Source organism: Uloborus diversus, chromosome 1 (genome assembly GCF_026930045.1).
Source record: "Uloborus diversus isolate 005 chromosome 1, Udiv.v.3.1, whole genome shotgun sequence".
Lineage (NCBI taxonomy): Eukaryota > Metazoa > Arthropoda > Arachnida > Araneae > Uloboridae > Uloborus > Uloborus diversus.
Window position 1 is genome coordinate 69,960,088 of NC_072731.1, and position 19,077 is coordinate 69,979,164.

General features: G+C 31.3%; 1 protein-coding gene across 1 annotated transcript in view; it reads right to left on the minus strand.

Annotated features, from left to right (window-relative positions):
* Window positions 1-509: 509 nt before the first annotated feature.
* The window catches only part of LOC129234640 (para-nitrobenzyl esterase-like), a 213,782-nt gene continuing 195,214 nt past the window's right edge, over window positions 510-19,077 (minus strand). The window contains 7 exon segments of the mRNA XM_054868676.1: window positions 510-2,910; window positions 2,912-3,040; window positions 7,303-7,451; window positions 9,890-10,054; window positions 10,943-11,014; window positions 12,149-12,470; window positions 16,613-16,894. Coding sequence (XP_054724651.1) covers window positions 2,734-2,910; window positions 2,912-3,040; window positions 7,303-7,451; window positions 9,890-10,054; window positions 10,943-11,014; window positions 12,149-12,470; window positions 16,613-16,894 — 1,296 coding nt within the window. The 3' untranslated portion in view covers window positions 510-2,733.

Here is a 19,077-nt window from a genome sequence, read left to right on the forward strand (position 1 = left end):
TTTCAATATGCAAATTCCTACAATGGTCATGTTATTTTAATGTCTCCAGCAGAAGCTGTGAATTAAACATTGTTAATTTCATATATTTTTAATGAAAATTTTCTTTTTATTGGGAAACAATATATAATTGCTGAATAAAAGAGTAACCAATAAAATATGACATAACTCAAATATGATTCTATCAGTCAGTATATCGCTTATAACGATTTTTTTGTAATTTGAAAAACTAAATTAACAATACATACAGCAAAACTTCCTAATATATCCATGTTAGTGAAATTCTAATTTTATTGAAACTAAACAGATTATAATTTTAACACATTTTAGTTTTATTTAGTACAATACACAAGCATGTATTTTTAAATTAAACATTGCCCAATTTTACACCCATACAAAGAGATTTAGCAAATACATTTGTTAAATTTAGCTCTACATTTACCTTTGAAACTAAAAACGTCCATTTTAAGTAGTTCTTGTAGATAAAATGAATCTAAGTATGTGATAAAAGCTTTAGGTTACGTATCAAATTTACAAGAATGAAATATATGTTTAAGTAAAAATACGTGTTAGTAGAGAACATACAATAAGATTGGTTTTTGTTTATTCTAAAAGTATGCTTGTTTATTTTCTCTTCAAAAAATGTCTTGAATTTCAAAAACAAAAAGACTTTGGGAATTATGACTATAAAGTCTAATCAATCAAATTTAGATTTAAAAGCTTCAGAAATAGTAGTTTGACGTACGACACACATTTGCTGCCATTTAAATGCATACATGACTTTCTTTTGTAATATATATCCCGCTTATTATTTGATTATAAAAGCTTTGTATGAAGAAAAATGTGGAAAGTTTTATCTACGATCAAAAAAATATATATACAGTTAACTTTAAAATCATTGTTTTTTGTTGAAAAGTTTGATTGTTTACAGCAGTTTTACAAAACTTTATATACAGTGGAACCTCATAAATTCAAATATTTTTGATCTGGAAATTCCCAAATCCGGCAAATATATTGCATACGCTTTAAGTATAAATATCCATTAACCAAACTTTGAAAAGTGAACTGAAATAAAAGGATTTTTATTTACGGATTTTAATAGTAGGTTTTAGCGTCTACTCATACAGTCATACAGTACAAAATAGCATACTCTGAGGGAGATAATGCGGCGTGTCCCCGATAAATCTTCAATACTTCTATTTTTGCAACCGTTAGTCTTAGATGCATGCATCATATGTGAAAAATGGTTAGAAAAAGATGCAGGGCATGATTTTAAAAAGTTTGAAGCGAAAAAAGGAAATATGTGAAAATATACGAAAGGTAACTTTTTCTTATTTACAATTATGCTTAGGAAAAAAAAATACTGATACAAGATTTTGACATTGATACGACCGATATTGATAGATATATGAAACGAAGCGTTTTGTGATTTTTACCACTTTAATTTTTACCACTTTACGCATCATTCAACTTCGTTTTGGGGAATATATGTCAGCCTACAAGGATGTAAAATAATATGCATGCAAGGAGTATAATTTTTTTTCCAATTTAATCTTTTGTAGTGTGTTTTTATCTGTCACAGCATAACATATGCATTTATTTTTCAATAACAATCAACGTACTATTTTTTTTTTTTTTTGAATAGACAATAATTTCCAATATTATCTTCTACACAGTCCCTACTCCTCGAACTTGAATTTTGGTTTAAATATTCATCCTTCACATAGGAAAATAGGTCGTACCATTGAGAAGAGGTAAAATGAAGAGAGAGCAGAGTTTCATTCATGAAACAAAGACCCCCAAGTCACGTGATTGGTTTTTAAAGCAAAGCATTGGAAGAAATCAGGTTTATTTCGCTTGTTTCACGCAAAACAAGCCAACCATTCGTCGTTGTTGAGTCACGTGACTTGCGGCCTTTGGGTCAGCTTTTGATAAGCCAATGATTGGATTTGCTCCTTCCATTTTAATTCCTGCTTTGAAAGGTTGTACCCGAGAAAGCGGTTTCACCAAGCACCCTTAGCTGCTACCCACAGCAAGTAAGCAAATTCGTGTCGCAAGGTGCAATCTGGGGAAAAAAAAAACAAGATTTTCTCTAGAGTTTAGAAAGAAGCGGGAGGGGGAAAAATATACATTTTCCCTGGAAAAAAAAACGGAAAGTGGTTTAAACCAAGATTTTTCTGCTATAGAAAAGCTCCATATGAATGCTGCTTTAGATAGCACCGTGTTTATTGATGTTAAAATTTTTCTAAACATAATCTCTTTCTGTAAATTTTTATCAATGAGAGCTTCCACTGTATTTTTCAACATGATTCAGGAAAGTATTTTCATGAAACATAAACTCATAAGAAATATTTCTTTCCAATGGAAAGAAGTTGAAACTGAAATACATAATTTTTCATCTAGTCTGTATATTTGAAACAAAATAGTTCTTAATGTAGGAGTCTTAAATCAGAATACATTTAGCACATTTTATGCGAAAGAAAAGATTCAAATCTTATGTACATTTAAAAGCATGTTGAATGACAAAATGTTCGAAACACTCAACATCATCTTTTAAATATTTATTTTGCCTTTTTTTTTCTTTGATGCAGTTGTTGTATCAGTTCATTTCTTTTTTCATTCTTTTTTTTTACTTTTTATTTTTCAGTTTGGCACGATATAGAAATTATTACAGTATTGGCGAATAAAAAAGATTCCGATCTGGGATCCGGGAACATTCTCTTTTTGAAGAAAGTTTTAGCTCACCCAGGCATAGATATCCAACTTGCTTTCAGACCAAAATTTACATTCTGTTTTGTTTATGCTCGAAAAGGTGATTTTCCTTGCCAAGTTGGCCATTTTCTTTGGAAATCTTTTCCATTCGCTGTCACCGGTACTTTCTCCACCAGACTTTACAAATATGGATGCCATTTTTTTGCACAGTTTCACTAAATTCCAAATCTCCTGGCTGTACTTCAGGAAGGAAGTAGTCCATGCTTCCAAAAAATGCTATGATGTCCCACAGGTGGAAGCTGTATTTGGCAGTGTAGTTGTATAGTTTTACCTTTAAAAAAAGAGAAAATATACAAAGTTTTAGGAATAGGTGAAGCATTTAAGTGAAAAATGATTTTGAGACATTTCAAAAAAAAAAAAAATATATATACATATATATAAAACAAAAATAATTTAGAAAATATAATGGAAAATAAAGAAATCAGACATTTTAAGCTTGCAAAATTCCAATTTAGATATATAAAGGATCAATGTGCATACATTATTTTTTACCAAGATCCACCCCTATCTCTTACAATAGTTTCTATTCAAAGTTCTGTTTTTGAGGTACTTGAGTGTCTGTGCGAAATTTTAGGAGTTAAAGCAGTAAAAAACTTGCAGTGGGAAACTTTTATTAGATACGATTTCAAGTAATCTTGTGACTCGTAAGTAATACACAAAAAAATGCTTTTTTTTTTAAAATTGAACCTCGTTTGAAATAACAAGTACAAGAAAAAATATTGAAACACAAAGTATAGTTTTTTAAAGAAATTATTTAATATTGTACCAAGTATCTTAAACCTATAGTTTGACACAAGCAGGAAACAATATTCTGCTACTGGACTGTTTAATTGGTATACTTAAGTAGAGAGAAGCGTCAAAAATAACAAGGTTTATTTAACGAATACAGCTTAAGCGGTGGATACATTACAGTATCTTTAAAAGAAACATAGAATGAAACCCTCTTTTTTCTCAGCTATACTGCTGTCAGAGGGTAAAGGGCAGCAAATGTAGAAATTGGCTTTGAAATTTTTGAAGAAATTCGTTTGGAACTCATACTAATAATAGGGACATGTGCGAGTTATACGCTTTTTTCGTGTTTTATTATCAGCGTAAACCAAATAAGCACCAAAAGTTTTTCTCTAAAGAGAAATGTTCATACTTCCCAAAAAGAACAGATAATTTTAGCGTTGCTCCTCAACTCTCGGAAGCACACGCAAAATTCATAACAAGTACTTAGGTACAACCACAACTATGTTTTTGCACTGGTAGTTTTCTGAAACATTACTATAGTTTTTGATGCAATTACCTTATGGTTAGCTTATTGACGGAGTTAGCTTATTACCGTAGTTTCTGTCTATTACCGTAGGTTCTGTCTGAAACGTCTGGATTAATATTTTTCTTCCCATGTTTGCTACTTATGCACTTTTAAACAAATATATAGTTCCGTTTTGACTTATAAAAAATATAAAATATTTCTAGTCACAAAACTCTTTCGTATTATTTTACAGAAAAAAATGCAAACTTCAATGTATGCTTCAGTGCACGGAGAAAATTTACGCTTTTTGCTAAATCTACGCAGCAGTTTATGCATCAGTAGTCTATTAAGATGCCAGCATTCCCTAAACGTGTGTTATAGCAAATTTTACATGTGCGCAGAGTGGACTTTCTGTATTTACAAACTAATAAAAAAATAATCAATAAAAAAATCACAGCTCTCAATTCAAAAACATCCGCTCGTGGAAAGAAACTGTTTACTCAAAATCTGCAGCAAAATGTTTGCTATCCACTACAGTGATTCCCCCCCCCCCTATTTAAAGTTGCCAAACAAGTTATCCAACGCTTCGTTTTGTCTTTTGATAAAATATATGTTTCTGTCACCAGGATATTTCGTTTCAACATTATGATTTTCAAATTTCATACGATTTGCATTCTAAAATAATCCTTCGGCAGAACAACTGAGGCAGTGAGAAGCAAAGTTATGTAAATGGACATTCTCAAGTTTTGAGTAAAACGCGTTTAAAGATAGTGTCCTAGGTAGGCTTTCATTGAAATTTTTTTCTAAATCATGCTGTATAACAGCACCTACCAGGACTACTAGTACTATCTCTTGACCAAAGACAGAGGAGAGGTTCACCTACCATTCAAATTTTTAAGTCTGCCACTTACATTCCTTTGCTTTTTACTGCCTCAATTGTGATTACTTAATTGATGGATAAACTATTCTTGCAATGGCAAAAAAAGAAAAAAAAAAAGAGAAAGAGAAAGAAAAAGAAAAGAAAAAAAAAGAAAACCAAGAAATTGCATTACTTTAATCTACGAAGAACAAAGCAATATTTTGTTTTAATGACATAATTACTGGACGACAAAACACATCTTGGACACACATCATGCATCATAGCTTTAATGCCAATGAAATTATTGCAACAGAACTTCAAAATTAATATGAACGTTACTTCGTCTAATATATTTACAAGTTTTCAAAGTTGCTATCTTTAACCTTAATGCGGAGCTTTAAACGTGTCAAAAAATTTTCGGCTACGGTCCTTAACTCATTTACCGATATTTTATCCGATGCCTTGCATGAGGATTTCTTTAGGAATACGAAAGTTTTTTTTTTTTTTTTAAGTTAACAGACCTCATGGTCTCCAAGACCTTCTTGCATTGTTGAACGGCGCCAACGAACCCAGTCTAAAGGTTTGGGTGCGATATGTACCAGTGGAAAAATCACATTTTGGAAGATGTTATCTTGCCTTGGCCGCAAAAAGTCTTTGAAAACAAAAAAAATGGACCTTCCAAAATGATTTCACACCTGCAAAATGCGCGAAAGTCGCTTGAGTTGGTGCAAGATCGTATTCTCCACGATGTACCAAACAGAATAATCCATTGGTTTCAAATCTGGGGAATACGGTGACCATTCTAGAGCTCCAACGAAGTCCGGAAAATGTGACTTGCACCAGTCTTGAGTGCCTTTAGTTCTGTGTGCAGGTGTGGAATTCTGTTGGAAGATCCATCTTTTGTTTCCCAAAGATCTTTTGAGACCACGGTAAGACAACATCTTCCAAAATGCGTTTGTGATATGTTTTTTATTTATGTATCTTAATCGCTTGATTTGCAGAATCAAGTGGTATTTTTTAATTAGCAGGTATCCCACCCCAAACCTTTAGACTGGGGTTGCTGACGCTTTCAAAAATGCAAGAAGGTCTTGGAGGCAAGGTTGTGTGCTAAACTTCATAACATTTTGGCATCCCTATTGAAATCCTAATGGAAGGACTGGGATAAAATAATAGTAAATGAGTTGCGGTCCATAGCCGAAAACTTCGAGACACATTTAAAGTTTTGTAATAAGATGAAATGTAGCCGCTATGAATTTTTCTAAATATAACATAATGTATTCATAATAATTGTGGCGTTTGGTTTAATATTTTCATCAGCATTAAAATTATAATGTATTATGTGTGTCATTTTTTTTGTCACCCTGTAAAATGAGGCAGAAAATAAAATTAATCATACTAATTATACAGAGTAACTTTGAATCCCAATTTCTCTATAAACTTCCCCACTCGTTCTTAATTAGTTTAACTCTAAAATAAATGTATATATATTCAAATACTAAGCAATAATATCTGTGCAAACCATTTAACATGCAATACTAGCCTAGTTTTATAATGCCACGCAGTTTACACCCATTTAAAGTTTACTTTGAGCTACGTCAGAAATGGGATACAAAATAAATTATTTTTATAAAAGCAGTGCACATTTAAAGCGGAAAAATAATATTCCTAAACGTTCCCATCTCTTTTTAACTTTACATCATAAAATTCGAATCATTTATAGGATTACTTCGAACCTTACACTTCAGGCAGAGCATTTTGAACAACTTCAATTACAGTTTCCCAACAATATTTTCATAATTACTGAAAAAAGTAATTTTATTTGCAAAAAAAAAAAAAAAAAAGCATTTTTTAAGTAGAAAACTTATTTTCATGAGTGTGCAACACTAAATCTGACGGGTTTTTTTTTCTGTATTAATTTGGCCAAGTTACCATTTGTTTCTCCAAAATATATATATAATAATTTCAGAAATGCTGTTTTACATTTTGTTTTCAATATTTCTTGGAAAAAAAAATATTTTCTTTGTTTAATCAATGAGCAAAACTGGCATATTTTTCACACGTTTAGTCCCTTATAGTTTCATTTACAACTTTTGATTCATATTTAGCCATTAAACAAAAAACATGTTTTTTTTTTTCAAAAATTTCCTATTGATTATATTAGGAAAATCGTCCTGATATGATAATAAACTAATATTTTCATAGAATCACTTGTAGTTAATGCTTACATTAATTAAATCGTTACTTTTTATGACCTCGATTTATCGCGGTTTCGGATATATGGCTCGTTTTTGTTATCTCGCATCAAACAAGATATAACGAGGGGTTACTGTATTATAAAACAAGTACTGGCAATCCTTTTTTTGTTGTACAATACAATGAAAGGAATATTTAGGGCATGCTACTTAAATCAGATGGCAACAATCTTACGTTTACATACCGGACTGGATGGTCTTTCCGTTAGTGTGTATCGGTAGACTGGAGCTCGGGAAAGCATTGCAAACTGGTTTGCCAATCTGCTAACAGGGCAGGACTGTCGAATGTCAGATACCATAGTAGTATACAGATATTCCGCAGTAAAACCAGGATCTAGTAGAAAAAACAACAACATTGTCGGGAATCATTATATGAAGGCATGCATTTTAAGAAATAATGAAAAATAGCTGATGTGTGCAACACATGACTTCCCTTGACGCCAATTTAATGATAATAGTGCCTTTGAGTAAGCAAAGAAACATTTTAAATGTTTTTACACCAAGTTTGTTGTAAACTGAAGCAAAAAATAAATAAATAAATAAAAATAATTAAAAAAAAAACGTTTTAATACTTATTAATTTCCCAGCACTGGACATTTTAATGTGATTCAGTGATTAACTCTCTAAATATCGCCAATAATGGCCTAGTGGCCAAAAAAAATGTGTCGTCAAGTTGGCGAAAAAACTTGGCCACCAAAAGCTTAGAGATGTATCGCTAAGTGTTTGCCAAACTATAACATCACTTGAGTTTGCATTGAAATTAACGATGACTCCCCCCCCCCCAAAAAAAAAGGTGTAAAAGACACCTTAGGAACATCCTAATACAGCCAAAAGAAGTGCACAACTAGACTCCACAAGGAGTATACGTACCAAATTTCAACTTTCTAGGACATACCGTTTATGAGTTATGATACGTATATACACAAATACGCACATAAACACCGACTTACGGACGTAACGAGAAAACTTGTTGCAATTAAGTCGGGGATCGTCAAATTGGATATTTCGGGTGGCTCTACGTTCTTAGGCATACATCCGCGTGTGGTCGACTCGAACAAAAAAAGAAAAAAAAACACAATATTTATTTGGGGACGAGCAAAATGGATAATAAGACCCATTTTTGGAAGAAAAGAAGAAAAAATTCGCGAATACAATACTTTCTTTGCGTCGTAAAAGGAATTAAAAACGGAGGGTTAATTATCTCTTATGATATTCTCGATATTTAAGGCAGTTCTCGTAGACATATTACAGCTCACAAAACTCTAGCGAGGAAAACTATATAATTTTCTTTACTATTTTCTTAGTGTTAGCACACAAAAGAAACAAATGCAAGCTTCCATTTTCTTAAAAGATTATTCATAATAACTTGAAAATGACGTGTCAAGATATGACGGGTGAAAATTGTTTCTTCATTTGAGTGAAAAAACTGCCAGATTATATGATCGTTGAAATTAGGAGTCGCATAACTTTGGGCAAACCAGCGAGGTCGAAGTTCATTAACTCTTTTTGGTGACAAAAAAAAAAAGAATGGCAAAGTAGGGAAAAAAATCAAGAATCTCAGTTAATTTCTCGTTAACATGTATGCAAAATTTAAATTAAAAAAAAAAGCTATATGTAAAATAATTAATTTTAAATCCATTTTCTATCTAAAACCCGAATATTTGTGGCACACCTAATTTTTCTCCTTGGCAACAATTTAAGATTAATTTTATTTTAAAATTCAATATATTTGTGTATTTTTTGCTTTTTTAAAAAAAATCGTATTGCAAGTTTTACGGTAGTTGATGTTTTTTTGTTATTCGCCGAAAACGTTTTTATCTGCATTGACTGACATGAAATTCGGGGCTGATGTTTTGTTATCGAACAACATTTCTGAGAGATTTTCGTGAACAATGACTAAGAACCAGTCACATCCATAAAGTTGTGACTTTTGTTTTTCCCGCATTATGTGTTCATATACCATATCTGTTGTTTCAAAAGAAATGAAAACAACCACGGCATTTATCAAAGGACTAAATTTCAGACATTTGTAAATGGTCTATTTTGTTTTATACGCTAAATTATTTAAGTTAGTATTGAATTCTTTCATTTGTATTTCAGTTATTGATGTAGACAACATAATTATAGTCTAAATTATGCAGTTCTTTTATAGCCAAATTTTCAAAATTTTTGTTGTTAAATCTTGTCATAAAATCTTTTTCACGACAGCTACAACTGATCCCATATTTTTATTTTTTCAGTGTAACCTCACCATCTTTCGCTATTAACCTTTAACTTCACATAAACGAACTATGATTCGTGTTGATTTTGTTAATCACTTAGTCCAGAAACGCAGCCTCTCGTTTACCAGAATAAATAGTTCAGCAAAAGAAAATGTCAATATTAACAAAAAAAAATCGTTTACACTCTGTATTGCACATAGTTCTTAGGTGAAGATCACAAAATGATCGCTGCATACTTTGAAGCCGTACTCAAAGCTACTTTTAATTTTTGACCGATGTCGGGGTTATATTTTTCATTTTTGTTGTTAATTTAATGTCGTTAATCTTTTGTAGTTAAATTAATATTGTTAGATTTCTTCCCCTTCCCACCTAAAATAAAAAGGAAAAAACTTTTAATGCGTATTTCACGATATCATTACTGCAGAAATTTGATAAGTCATAATAAGTAAAGAAATATATATAAAATAAATAAGTATATATAAAATTTTAATCAAGATACAAACATACTATAGTTAACAACAAACGTAAACACAATAAACGTGTCACGTACTTTTTGTATGTGATGATGTTCCATTGTAAATTTGCAATGCCAATTGGCTCACTTGTAAGCCAAAACTGTCTAAGCTTGTAGTTACGTATTTCTTGTACTGATTCCATGTCCACGTTGATAGATCATCTGGACCAGGCCAAAAATCCACAGCTTGTGCGGCAGATCCTAAGAAAACCATGTAAACATAATACATAAATAAGAATGTACACAAAATAGTCGTAGTTTTTCTCTTACGTTTAAAAAAGGAGTTGTTCAACTTTTTCTAGATGCAATACGTTTAGAACACTGATAGCAAATTTACAGTCTCGGGGACCATAAGTGGCCTGCGTAGTTCGGCCGTGTGGCACGTTGTTGTATTCAATTTTAAAACTCGAAAAACATATTCTGAGACCTTTAAAACAGCCAATAATCACAACTTGGTATCATGAATTATTGTTAAAAATTTAAAGCCTGATATTCAGAAATCAATTTCAAACACAAAGATGAAAACTTTGTATCAATAAAACAAATATGCAGCAATATCAACCACAATTTTTTATTTGCAAATTGCATCCCATTTCCTTGTTTGCCTATGGTTTTTAGAAAAATATTATTCATACATTAAAACATTTTCAGGACTGCGAGATTATTTTGATTAAAAAAGCTTGCCCGGTATAAAAAAAAAGAAAGATTGGGTGCCACTCGTTTAGAAAGTGTCCAACATCGGAAAAATTAGACATTCAGATCGTAGTACGAGTGGAACTAATGCATTTCTTAGTTAATAATCTTAAGAAAATAATTCTTTGAAAGGCTCTCACAAATATAATAATGATAAGAACATACTTTGAGAGTATGCGCCACTTATTTTGTAAACATATTAAAAAAAAAGCTGATTTACACAGAAAAACTGAACACAGTGAAGAAACGAAAATATATATTTTTTGGAGTATTTTCAAGCTTAAAATGTAACGAACAAAAGCATAACGATAGTCAACGAAGATAGTGATTTAAAAATTGCTGCATGAATCATTTAAATTTTACTACATTATGAGAAAAATGTAGCATTATACTTACCTATTAGCAAAGGGATACTTTTGATGTCATCATCCTTAAATGCTGAAGATGGTGGAATTTTTAAAAGCTCCCCTATAAAAAAATATTAAAAGCATAAGGAAGCAGCTTTTTTTTATTCTTGCTATAAAAAAAATAAAATATTAAAACTTGTTTCAGTAGACATTTTTGCTTCAATAAAATCTAAATAAAGCATTTTAGATCTAATTAAAAGTATGTGTGTATTTGTTATTATAAAATGTATTTTAATAAACAAGAGAAAATATAAATATTTCAACAAAAATATGCATTACTTAAAAATCATACGGAGTCGGCTCTGTTATTAATTATTTACAGTAAGTTGTCACGTTTTTTTTTTGAGCAATCACGATTGCTTATTGCTTTCATTTGACTGTTTTTGATGTCCTATCATTTTTCCCACCACCACCCTGCACAGTATCACCGTCGACCGGGTCCTCACGATGCAGCCCCTCTAGCGAAAACCCTCTCCAGGTTTCGTCAATATCCTACACTTACACGCATACATAGACGCACCTATACACACATACATATATACACCTACACACATACACAAACACATACGCACACAAACACATACACTCACATACACACAACTACCCACACACTCATTCCTGCACACAGATACAAACACATATGCCTACACACACATACACATACCCCCCCACACACAACTACCCACACACTCATGCATGCACACAGACACAAACACACATGCCTACATACACACACATACCCTCCACACACAAACACACACGCTTACATATACACACAGACACTCGTGATTGCGAAAAACATAATTTGAATTTAAGATGACAAAATTCAAATTATTTTTTTTTTATTTTAAGAAACAATTGGCATTTTTACAGTAAATGTTTTTTTAATCGCAATATTTATGTAATCATAACACCAAAAAGTGATCAAAATGGAAACTTCATCTTTTTCACCAGTAACGGGGACGACAGAAAAGCGGTTGCAGTTATTCAACGTAACTAAAAATACATCCTTTTTTTTTTTTTCTTGTTCCCTCACCAACTGGTGCAAATATGCTAAAGATTTTCACTTTGATAATATTTAGGACATTTACAACGTAACTTGTAGTGAATTCTAAAAGCCCTACTGCTCTATCTTTAATATTTTAAAACCTATCTTAAAAAAGGAGAATTGTATTACATCATGTTTAAAAATTACCATCCATCACAATGAGCTGTTCTGGAAAAATGCCTTGAATGGGTAAATCGTTTTGATCACGTATCCTAAAAGAAGCATCGTCTTTTCCCAGTTGAGCTGCTATGGCATCTTGAGCAGGACTCATCCTTAGACACGTTGCATCTTTACATAACGTTCTCGGAACGAACGATCCTCTGTTGTGAACATTAACTTCTTCAAAACTCCGATTAAAAACCATTGTTGGTCCAACAAGCCAACTTGATCTAAAGAGGCCTTGGGCTTTGGGAGAAGCCATTAAAGCCATAATACTTGCAGCACCAGCATCAGGTCCGAATAGGGTTACCTGTAAAAATCATGCGTTTTATTTCTAAAGGAATATTCTGACGGCAATAAACAATTATTTTTATTATTAAAAAGATGAGTATACAAATACATCATATTACAGTCAAATGTAACATAATATTATATCATGTCATTTAAATTGAATGAATAGAGAATCCTAAGATATAGGGGTTATTTTTTATTTTTCAGTTCCATGAGGCAAATTACGGTTTTGGTTAATGGGTGCACACTTTGTTTTGCGCACTTTGTAGCTGGCTGCGTTCAAGGTAGCATCTGAAACAACAAAAAAGTTTCAATCCATATGATACTGTCCATATGATAACGTCTTTCGATAGAAGCTACCTGTCATCCTTTTTTTTTTTTTTTTTTTGTTTTCTTAAAAAAAAGGATAAGTAAATTTTTGCTGCACACTTCAAAAAAAAAAAAAAAAATCAATGTTTCTCCAAGACATAAACTAAACGTAGCAAAATTTTAGCCGAAGCAGTCTTATCGGTGATACGTTTCACCAATATGATGGTGCTTTTATTAAATGTCATTGAATTCGTGGCACACATAACTAGTAACATGGTTGTAGGTAAGTTTGTAAGATGCAGCTAAGTTATTGGTAAAACATTGAGCTCTATTTTAAATGGTGTAAAACAGTACAGATGTCATTAAAGTAATGAGAAGGAGCAAACATTTCAGGGCAGTTAAACATGATTTCTTTATTCTCATACGTTTAAAAATTTTGAAATACAGCTGCGAAAATTATGTTGTTTATACAAAGAAATAGATCATGTTTAAAACAATTGTAACGTGATTTTGGCATGCATATGTATGGTTTCAGTTTCTTTTATATCATTGTTGAAATTGTCTTCAATGTGTATCTACGTAACAGAAATGTAACATTATTAGTTAAAAAAGGAAATTATTAAACATTGATTGAAAATTAATGATAAATATGTCCAGGCAAACCAGCACAAATATTGTAAATCATTGATATGGTGAAGTTGCAACATTTCATAAAAAAAATTTGACAGGAAGTGCGATATTTGTTTAACCAGCTGACATTGAAAACTTTTTTTAAATAAACCAGCTGCGTTCCCGGCGTTGCACGGGCTACCTAAAAATGAAAGAGATGTCCAGTTGATGTTTATGTAGCACTCTAACATCAGTTTCTAACGCGTTAAGAAATAAATAAATGCGCGTAATGCAAGGTTTGCAAAACACCAGTAAAACATATTTTTGGCAAAAATCTTATTAGTTATGAGAATTTTTAATTAGCACAAAATATGAAAATATATGCATTATCAGCTATAATCTGTGCTCACGTTAAACAAAATTACATCTGATAAACTATGTCTGAAATATTTATGTACATTAACAATCAGCTTTTTACATAAAATGACACCTATTGCTTGGTTGATTACGTGAAACTAAAGCATCAAGACTTTAAAATACAAATAAGCATTAGCTTAATTCCAAGTCATCATATTCCAATTAACCTTTAGCTAAAATCATTGAAAGCACATTTTTTTGTTCAACTCTGTTTTGTTTAAAGAAATCGAAACAATCTTAATTTATCGTGTTCTTTTAACTATACAAAATAAATTTCAACAGTAAAAACAAGAAAGAAATAGAAAGTTATTATAATTTTTGAAAACTCTCACCCATGTGAAGGGGAAAAGTTCAACAAAATAAAAATAATTAACTCTCACATCCTAAATTTACCAAAATGTGAGGCTGGTAATGAAAAATTTACACTACAATAAATAAAGATAACAAAAGAAATTACTTCCATGTGCTGAAACGAGTTAAGAACTTTGGCTGAGAAAAATATAAAAAAGGGCAGACGATAACTAAAGGTTATGTACGAATAGAGCAACCTATTAATCAGGTTGATTGTTTTAATGACGTCAGTCCCACCGAAACAATTGTTAAAATGTTATTTATTAAAACAAATGTAAAAGGGCAACAGAAAGAAATAAAAATTATTTCTAATAATAAAAGAGAAACGAAGCTAATTTACAATAAACTTTTAAACAAAAAAATGTTTTAAGGAGTAGTTTTAGGATTTATATAATAGAATAAAATATAAATTAGACTAATTTGAAATAGAATGCTAGATGAGATCGTTGTTTTAAGGTTTGGACAGCAGTTCCCTCCCTTTTGAAACAATTATTATAATTTTATTTGCTCACCCATATGCAAAAGGGCAACTGGAAAGAAAGAAAAATTCCTAAATAACGCAATGTTAATTAACGTTTAAATTAATATCTCCGCTAATTAAAGTCGTACAATTACGAAATTGGTCCCATTGTTTTCTTTGAAAAATTTTGAACCGATCGGTATCTTCTTCGACTCTCGATTTGCAGCGATTATCGAGAAGATTGATCTTCAGATGGACAGACTGACGGAAGCGAACAAATTTTCATAGTATGGACTAGCTACGTGCCCGGCGTTGCACGGGCTACCTAAAAATGAAAGAGATGTCCAGTTGATTTTTTTGTATTACTCTGATATCAGTTTCTATAGCATTAAAGAGTAAATAAATACGCGTAATGCAATGTTTTAAAAACACCAGTAGAGCAAATTTTTGGCAAAAATCTCATTAACGTTAATCATAGTTATCAGTGAAACAAGGTATGAGTATTTTCAATTAGCGCAAAAGATGAAAATATATGCATTATCAACTATAATCTGTGCTCACGTTAAATGAATTACATCTGATAGACTATATTTGAAATTAGAAGACTATATTTATGTATAATTACGATCAACTTTTTACATAAAATGACACATACTGTTTGGTTGATTACGTGAAACTAAAGCCCCGAGGCTTAATAAATACCAATACGCATTAATTTAATACTAAGTCATCAGATTCAAATAAAGCTTTAGTTCAAATCCTTAAAAACAATCTTTTTTGGTTCAATGCTGTTTCACTTAAAGAAATTTAAACAATCTTAATTTAACGTGTTTTTTAACGGTACCAAATGTGTTTCAAAGTTTAAAACAGGAAAGAAAAAGAGATTATTACGATTCGAAAACTCACCCATGTGACGGGAAAAAGTCCAACAAAATAAACATAATTAGTCGCACATACTAAATTTACCAAAATATGAGGCCGGTCAATGTCAAATTTAGACTACAATTAATAAACATAGCTAATGAAACAATTTTCATATGCTGAAAAGAGTTAAGAACGTTGGCTGTAACAAAAAAAGAAGATAGACGATAAAATAAAGGCTATGTCCTTATAGGAGCATCCGATTTAAAACTAATGTAACGTAAAATTCTAGATGAAAACGTTGTTTTAAGATTTCGACAGCAGCCAACAAAATCTCTTTTAAAACAATTATTAGAATTTTATTTGCTCACTCATACGCAAAGTGGCATCAGGAAAGACAGAAATATTCCCGATAACGTAATGTTAATTGACGTTTTAATTAATATCTCCGATAATTAAAGTCGTACGGTTATGAGATTGGTGCTATTGTTTTCTTTGGAAAATTTCGAATTAATCGGTATCTCGTTCGACTCTCGATTCGCAGCGGTTATCGAGAAGATCGATCTTCAGATGGACAGACAGACAGACGGACGGACACGAACAGATTTTAATAGTATGGATAAGTGAAACAATTAGTAAATAAAATATCCTAAACTCTAACATAGAAACTTTAAATAGCTGTCACTCTTGTCTATCTGTAACCTTTGGCAAAAAAAAAGTGTTTGATTTTGTCTTTTATCCGCAAGGTTACCTCTTTCGCTTGGAAAACGACGTTCCTTGTAACCCCGAAACGTGTGTATGAAAAGGCAAATCACTCTTTTTTTTTTTGAAAATTCCATCTGTGCGGAAGCAATAAAGAATAAATAAAATTTAAAAAATAACTGTGTTATTAAGCATCACAAGTGAAAAAAAAATCGTATACTAGTGACTTTGTAAAAAAAGGGCATCTAAGTGATTTACAATTTTGAGCTACAATATTAATTTTTGTTTTCTCATGTATCTCTTAAACTGCTATTTCAGCCAGAATTGAACTACTAGTTTTGCTGTGATAACATAAGCAGTACGTGTTAAAATATTGAGCTAATATTTCTACAGAGTGAATCTCATTTCGTTTATTTATTCATTTATTTACTTTTTGTCATGGATAAACTCACCTTTCTCGGATTTCCTCCAAAATTTTTAATGTTGTCCTTTACCCATTGCAGCGCACATAGCTGATCCCACAAGCCGTAGTTTCCTCGGGAGTCAGTCATGATGTTATCCGATAATAAATCCAAAGCCATAAACCCAAGTGTGTACAACCTGTAGTTCATAGAAACAAACACCATTCCTAGTTTTTGAGCGAGTTTTGGAGTTGGGCTGAAGCCGGGCTCGTTTCCGTTCCCAAATTGAAGAAATCCACCATGAATCCACACCATTACTTCTAAACCTCCTCTCTAAGCAAAAAAAATGGGAAAAACAAGGAAAGTAATGTACGTTTATGAGGGAGACGGAACACATGGACATGTTGAAAATATTTTATTTTGCAAAAGATTTAATTATCTGTTGATAATAAAGAAATAAATATTGTTCGAAAAAATGAGAGGAAGGAATACATCTTGAATAGGCCATTTCTACTAATAATCCCTCAACTTCAAATGAAAGAAAAACATTATTTCTATCGTTTGAAATAAAGTTATAAATAATTAACTTAATTCACGGGTTTACATCAGTAACAAAATATCGTTGTCACTACAGCTTACTAGGTCATGCAAAAATACTTTTTGACATAAAATTAGATATTTATGTTTTTTTTTTTTTGCATTTAAAAAACGAATGGCAGGGCAACTTTGCTTATAGGCGACAGTTGTTGCGTATCTAGTAATAAAAGCATTAAATTTCTCTACTTTGAAAACTAGTTTTCTAATTTTTATAATACATTGTCAGTGTAGAGTACAAAAAACAGTCGCTATCCATTATATATCATGATCGTTTTATGTATGACTTACTATCAGACTAGAAAAAATAAACTTGAAACCACGTCTCTCTAGTTTTTTTTTTTTTTTTTGAATTAATTAATTTATTTATTTATGTATTTATTTATTTTTAAATTGCCACGCTTCTACCGTGTTAAAGATTTGTGTAAGTTCCTTAAGTTTGTATTAACTAACAAAACGAATTGCGTTCTTTTAAAACAATTACGGACTACAGAAGTTTTAAATTGTTAAATTATATATTTTACTCCATAATGCACCAACTATTAGCACATGATTCGAATTGCGTCGAAATATCGTTCTATTATTTCTTCCCAAACTACAAACGTTTAGCATAATACTAACTGCTAAATTAGAGCAAGATTATCAGCCACACAATAAACTGAATACTTTTGTTTCAAACATTCGGAATAATTAAATTTCTGTTGGATAATAAGATCTTAGCGACTCTTACTCTCTGCATTTTAATTTAGTGTGATCTTCTAGTCAATTTCAATTAAGCACTAAATAAATCTATTAAACAATTCAACGAGAATATCACATTATTCAGCCAGAAAGAAGTCATTTATATGATAATGAAACATAGGTAGAAATCGTCGAACGTCCATTATTCTCGAGTGGTTTATTGCTTTATTGAACAAACAGCTTTCTTATTTGCTTGCTGCATATTCTCAGTTTTGCAAAAGAACTACAAGTCCTGATATTTCTGCGCTTACTTATAACAGTAGTTTGCCCTATCTCCTGACTTTACTATTTCATCAACAAGAAAGATTATTTTTGGACTCTGAATTAAACATTTGAAGTACTTTATAGAAAGCGAAACGGTAAGGTAGAACAGAAAAAAAAAATCAAACTGTTTTTGCTTATAACTGCTAAACTCTAAGAAAATGTCTTTTTGATGAAGTTTACAATTTATACAATTTATTATGTTCAAAACTTGAAAAAAAGTGCATTATTTATTTTAACAAATTAATGCAGTAAGACGCTGCAGAATATTTTACATTTCAACTAAACGCATTTCCCAAGAAGTGTGTTAATTCTCCTGAACATAATGTTTACTTTAAAGTAATTTATTTAAATAAATATACACACCGACAATCGTTCTCTTTTACCAAACATCATTTAATAAAAGTTATAAAAGACGTAGCAAATGGGAGTCATAACATTCAAAACTCATCTAAAAATACAGCATGAATTTCACTTAAACAATAGGATATGTTTCTTTACAATTTTTTTACTGGACTGTGTAGCAGTCAAGTTTTTTTTTCTTGTTCAATTGCACATATAAGTGCAATCGTGTCCTGATGCATGGATTTAATTTAATGAATCAATGCAGCAACTTATTTTACGCTTTAAAGAAGTGTGTTTCCCGAAGAAGTAGGTAAATTTTTCTGAGCATTATTTAGTTTACTTTCAAGTTTTAGTTTTTAATAAATATACACAAATTCATTCGATCCCTATTACCTAAAGAGGGATATTATTTCATCAAAAACAGGAAACGGGCACAGCAAATGGGATTCACATAAGCTAGTACATTTAAAACTCATCTATAAATAAGGTAAGCACACCATTGGTGGCAGAGTGCTTCAGTAGAGGCCACTTCAAGGATTGTACTTGAAAAAGTAAGATTCTAGGTTTCAGGGCAT